General features: G+C 35.6%; 1 protein-coding gene across 1 annotated transcript; it reads right to left on the reverse strand.

The window, feature by feature from the left end:
- Positions 1-534: 534 nt before the first annotated feature.
- Positions 535-5,877, reverse strand: hsd20b2 (hydroxysteroid (20-beta) dehydrogenase 2). The gene is made up of 11 exons (XM_056236931.1): positions 5,649-5,877; positions 4,467-4,513; positions 3,750-3,825; positions 3,329-3,439; positions 2,542-2,609; positions 2,396-2,440; positions 1,651-1,685; positions 1,487-1,568; positions 1,311-1,376; positions 1,084-1,233; positions 535-854 (listed from the first exon to the last, which is right to left on the reverse strand). The coding sequence occupies exons 1-11, from the start codon at positions 5,815-5,817 to the stop codon at positions 717-719; spliced, it is 987 nt and encodes a 328-aa protein (XP_056092906.1). The 5' UTR covers positions 5,818-5,877; the 3' UTR covers positions 535-716.
- Positions 5,878-6,206: the final 329 nt, after the last annotated feature.

Genomic DNA, 6,206 nt, shown 5'->3' on the forward strand with positions numbered 1-6,206 from the left:
CTTCATGGGAGTGGGCGGAGCTAGAGAGCTATTTTGGAGCGTTTTGCTTTGTTCGTCTCTGATTGGTGTTATTTTCTGTACAGCATCATGGCTAATGTAGTTTTTCACCTGGAATTTATTTACAAACTATACAACCTTGTTGCTCACAGTAAATCTGTCTTTAAAGGTGTACAAGTTATCGTTCAAAATCTTTTGAAAACATTTACTTCTGGAACCCAGAATGATTACTGAAGGATCATGTGACCGTGTGAAGACTGGAGTAATTATGCTGAAAATTCAGCTTTGAAGAATAAATTACATTTAAAAATTTTTTTCCAAATTTGTCATATTTTCAAATAGAAAAGTTGTATTATTGTAATATTTCACAATTTTACTGTATTTTTGATCAAATAATCACAGCCTTAGTAAGCATAAGTGACCTCTTTTTACCAGACCTCTTACCCAGCTTAGTGTAAATGTCATTGAACTCTGTATAGGAAACAGGTTCAGCAGTATCAAACTATGGACCCTTTTCACAAATACACACATATTAACTGTACATAGACCTTAGACCTGCCAACTTAACAGAAAATGTAGACGTGGGTGTTTTTGTCACTGTTGTTACACTGCATCTGATTACCTGTCACTGCAGTAGAAACCGTTTGTGTGTATAGTTATTAATATCATTAGGCATATGTTTGTGTGTTATGTACATCTCTGTGGTCCATGGGTTTGTGTCAGTCCTGTTTATTGTTTGTCTGTGCCATCCTCTCCTTTATTATCGGTTCAATGGTACGAGCGAATTTTGCCATGAGTTTTACACAAAAGGACGTGAGACGCAGCCAGCCCGGGAAAAAAATGGTCAGAGCAATGTGCTGAAACAACAATGGATGGTAAGTTATCTTTCTATAACATATTCAGATTTCTACATGTTTTACTTTTTTTTTTTCTTTTTTTTTTTTTTTTTATAAAATAAAAATGTCTACATGATCTCACAACCCTGTATCTTTATATAGTACAAACTGTGTATTGAGGAGGATAAAAAAAATGGTATAAAAGCTGCATTCCCACACTGTACAAACTGATTTTGTGTGTGGTGTTTACCTGCAGTGCATGAGTTAAACATCCACTTGTATACGTTGTGTAACCTACAGTGTTCAGAGCATCTCTAGCAAAAGAAGCAGCACTTTTTACCAGTGGATTCACCGGCACGTTATGAGTCATATTTGTGGAGACTATAAACGGGGCTACACACTGGACAAAGGAAGAGAAATAACATCAATGTTTGGCAAACAGTGTTTATACAAGATGTTTACTAGCACTGGACTTACTTGAACCGTGATTCCTCTTGACCTGTATTCTGCATGCAGACTGCGAGAGAAATATGTAACAAATATCTGGGTGTAAGAGAAGAGCAAGACACACTCATTAGTCACTTTGTTTGTGCAAGGTTGTATTTTATTCAAATATAGATGTGAAATGTGGTTTGTGTGTAACAACGTTGTACCTTAGTGGCAGAATACACTGACACCATTGGCTGAGGCTGAGAGGCAGCCTCTGATGATATGTTTATAATGAGGCCTTTTCCCCTGAGAGTAAACACAAGCCCTCAGTTAAAGCATAAACACCGTTTTCATAATCGAACAGATAAGATCAGAGCTGCGGGTTTACCTTTCAACCATGCCTGGCAAAATGAGTCTGCACATCTACAAAAAAAAAAACATTATTATCAGCATCACTGTTGTCGTTGCCACCAAACTCTTTTCGGTATCAGAATCACAGATCAATGTAACATTTTATATACAAAGATATGTTATGAGGGCCTTTTTCATAGCCTTTCTATTAAACCAAAATACAGTTAAAACATTTTAAATTAAAATTTATTCCTGTGATGGCATGGATTTTCAGCATCATTACTCCAGTCTTCAGTGTCGCATGATCCTTCAGAAATCACTGTAATATGCTGATTTGATGCTTAAAAACATTTATTATTATTATCAATGTTAAAAATAGTTGCGGAAACCATGACTAATCTTTTTATTTTCAGGATTATTTGTTGAATAGAAAGTTCAAAAGAACAGCATTTATTTGAAATATAAATCTTTTGTAGCATTATAAATGTTTTTACTGTCACTTTTTATCGATTTAATGCGTCCTTGCTGAATAAAACAATTTATGTAAGAAAAAGAAATCTTACTGATCTTCCCAATCTCTTTGAAATGAGTCAGTAAGATTTTTTTAAAGAAATAGTTTTATTCAGCAAGAATGCATTATATTTATCAAAAGTAACAGTAAAGACAATACTGGATTATATCTATATAATATACATCCACTGTTACATCCATATCCATCTATAGCCAAGTATATATTGTATGACAGACCATGTGTAAACAGGTTCACATACAGATATTCTTACCTGAGTGACAGACAGCATGTTGCAGTTTATCACCTGTGTGATTCTCTGGAAACAGAAGAAAATACTTTATATTGTAGACTCCCTCATGCAATGGATTCAGATTACAATAAAGTCAAGCTGTGTGGTGTAGGAAAGGTGTTTCAGACCTGGTCTGGATCAGGAACATCCAGAAAATTTGCCAGAAACCCAATGTAGTTCATACCTACATTGTTCACTATAGGGAGAAGAGAAGAAATCAATAATTTATACACCTATCTTCAACTATTTATTGATTTGTATTTTATTATCCTACTTGTTGATAGCATGGAAGAAAAAATGGACATTACACCATAGAAAATAAGCTCGGGGGGGAAACAGCATCTGTGACTTTACAGAGATAAATATATTATTACATTACTGCTAATATTTACACATAAAAAAGTCCTATATGGTATTTGCCCCAGCTAGTTACACTGAAATAATGAGGCAGAGGTAAATACTATTGCTCCTAAACACCTAGAGGTGATGATGATGATTATTTATTCTATATTATTTAACAGCTCTTTAAAGTAAAATATGGGGGAAGAATGACCAAACACAGAAAAGGAGTAGCTGACATTTATTTTAAATTTCCAATTTTATTTGTATAGTACTTGTCACATTGCACCTTAACTGAAAAAATATATATATAAAAAAGTTATATATATTTTTAATATAAAACCTCAGTGCCTTATAGTCCACATTTAGCAGTTTAGAGTTGAATTCTTCACAAATGTTTGTTATATAGAAGGTGGTACAGTAGCAAAAATATTATTTTTTAAACTAAATTACAAGGTTTTTGGACCCAGAAAAGAAAAACATTTCAGCTATGTCAATAAGGCTTGTCAAAATTCAGTTAATTCTTTTACACCATCCTCACTGCATTGTATATATTATTCTTGATCATTATCTTACCCAGAATTCCGATCTCCAGCCCCACTAGCTGTTGTGCGATAACTGGGTAGATGGAATGGCCTTCTGTAAAGTCTGTCTGAATCACATGTGTCTGTCGATTGTACTGAGACTCTGGAACAAACAAACAGTACAAAGCTGATTTATGCTCTTTTTACTCTTTAAAAATAATACATAGTTTTTCCCACAAAAAGACTAGTCTGGCTAAAAGAACAAACAGATTAAATATGGATTACAATTGAGTTGAATATATCAGACCATCATTTTGCCAATATATATGCAAATATGGTTCATGACAGTTTAAAACATTATGGTTTATCAAATTCCAACCTGTGGAAATGTGGTCAATTTTTCTTTGTTCTGATGACAGATTTTACTTCTTTGAGAAGCTTTTTTTTCCTCTTCATTCCACTTTGTAACTCACCTATTTCTTTGGCAACGCTGCGAAGCTTTTCTTCCGAGCGACTGATCAGAACAATGTTTAATCCTCGTTTGGCAAGCTTAGATACAAATACATTAAAGACACATTATATATGTGCATGTATATAGAGGTAGAGGTAAATAGAGGTGAATTAGTAAGTAGGCTAATTTTCCATATGAATGAAAGCCATTGTGGAAGTCAATCACAGGAGTCTTTCACTGTTTTGATAAGATACGGAAGAGTGCAAACGCATTGTATGATGGACATCCTCTCATTAATCAGACTACTTTCCTCTTCCTTGACTGAGGACAAGAACAACACAGTCACAGCCAAGAGAGGGCCGGATTTTAATCTGTTAAAATACTTGACCACATCCATGCGGTTTTGGGAAACTGAAATTACTAGTGCATCTGGATCCTCTACGATATCAGACTTCAAGACTGGTTTGTCATAGTAATTCGTCAAACACTGCACTAAAATTGCATTTTAATGACAATTATAGAGCAAACTTGACCTTAAGTGATGGCTTTAAGTGAAGGGTGTTTTAAGTCACCAAACGCAGTCAAATATTGCATGTAGCTTTAAGAAACCCTAACTATGCATCTCAGATTAATAGTTAATTACAAACTTCAAAGATCTTTAGTGAACGTTTTAGTATAAAAACAGGTGCTATTACACTCCCATGTAATTAATGTTGTCAAAAAACTGTTATTTACTGACCTCTTCAGCATATGCTCGACCAATCCCTGATGTCGCTCCAGTTACAACTGTGAAAGACGGGAAAAGTACACCCCTGCTGAAAAACATTGCAAAGCAGGTCACAAGCACATGTTGCATTTTTGACACTATATGTTGGTGTGACGCCCCTTCATGCTGTTTAACCGCAAACATCTGTCCTGCTCCAGCAAGACCCGGCTGCCTCACTTGCCTGCCAGACTCCCTATGGTCCACCAGCTAATCAGAAGGGTTTTGCTGGTTAAAGCATGGTCCACCAGCTGAACCAGCAGAAAACATGTGCTGAGCAGTACAAACCGGCATGGACCGGCACAAAATCCATGCTGGTAACAGATTTTTTAGGTAATCAGTTTCTTTAGTCTAACACAGACGGGTGGCAAAACCTGATACGTTGACTTAGCCTACTCCATATTATGTTTCCTGGTCTCATCAAATCCCTGTATAAAGCAGTACAGCAGACAACTTTACATTTACATGAGTAAAGTTAGTTTAGGCAGCTACGACAATGAAATCATTTTCCTGACTGATTTAAAATGTTCAAAAATGTCAAAAATTTAGTTAAAAAAAACTTCACAAATGCTGTGGTGAATTATTCATGACTTTAATGGCAATCCATTTGAACATGTATTCCTTAAAACTAAGTACGTTTTAATTATTAGTAGCTATGTAATGTCATAGTGATTCATATATTTTCCAGTTTTACTATTAACTATTAGATATTAGTACTTATTTCAAAAGTTGTGAATTGAATAGTGATCAATTCAGTCGGCCACTTGTAGATATTCATAAAAAGGAAAGATATAATGCATGCTACGAGTAACAATTTAGAAATATAATATAGAGTATAATAAATGGATAATTGTATCTAATAAATAGAAAAATAAGTACCTAAATGTGTCATTTGTAATGAACATTGGTATAGTTGCGTGTAGCTATTGTGACTAAAAATAAAAAGTAGGCCTATTCATAACGCAAAAATAGATTTGGTGAAGGGTTACAACGGCTTGCCAAAGACATTTACAGTAAAATAATAAGCGGGATTACAGACATCTATTATTATTGGTCGTAATTATTCCTTCCACTGTATTGCATCAACGAAACAACGTATAATTGTATCATTACAGGATGAGAAAGGAACCCACTCTGCAGCTGTGAGGAACGACTTACCAGCCCACTGGCCATATGTCCTCAAGTCCGTTTGCCAGATCTCAGAGATCATGTATGCCTTGAATCCGTGCCAACACTGCCATGACCACCTCAGCAGGAAATATACAACCGTAACGAAACCAATGCAACACAACACCATTGAAGAACAGCTGCACGAAATGTCCCCCATCTTACTTCTTTACAACTACGCGTTTGTGTCACACTTATACTACAATAAAATGACCTCCTCCTGATATGGTCCAGAGTTTAGGGTTGGGGAACTCACACTTACACATTGCCTATGCATGCTCCTCCCATTGCGCTTTAGGTCTGGCCGTCATTGGTCGGCAGTAGCCTATAAGACATGCATTACCGGTATGTCAATGGAATGGAACACCAGATCCTCGAAAATGTTACTCCGCCTCGAAACAAACGCATAGCTCCTGTAAAAAGGTGATATGTCCATACTCTTCACATATATCCGATTATGTTGATCCCCTAAGTGCTATGTTTGGAATATAAATCGATAAACGAATGTCATGTGGTGGTCCGACCTGCCATCCATAAGTTTATCACTTC

Source organism: Rhinichthys klamathensis, unplaced genomic scaffold (assembly GCF_029890125.1).
Source record: "Rhinichthys klamathensis goyatoka isolate OS25496 unplaced genomic scaffold, OSU_Roscu_1.1 h1tg000473l_1, whole genome shotgun sequence".
Lineage (NCBI taxonomy): Eukaryota > Metazoa > Chordata > Actinopteri > Cypriniformes > Leuciscidae > Rhinichthys > Rhinichthys klamathensis.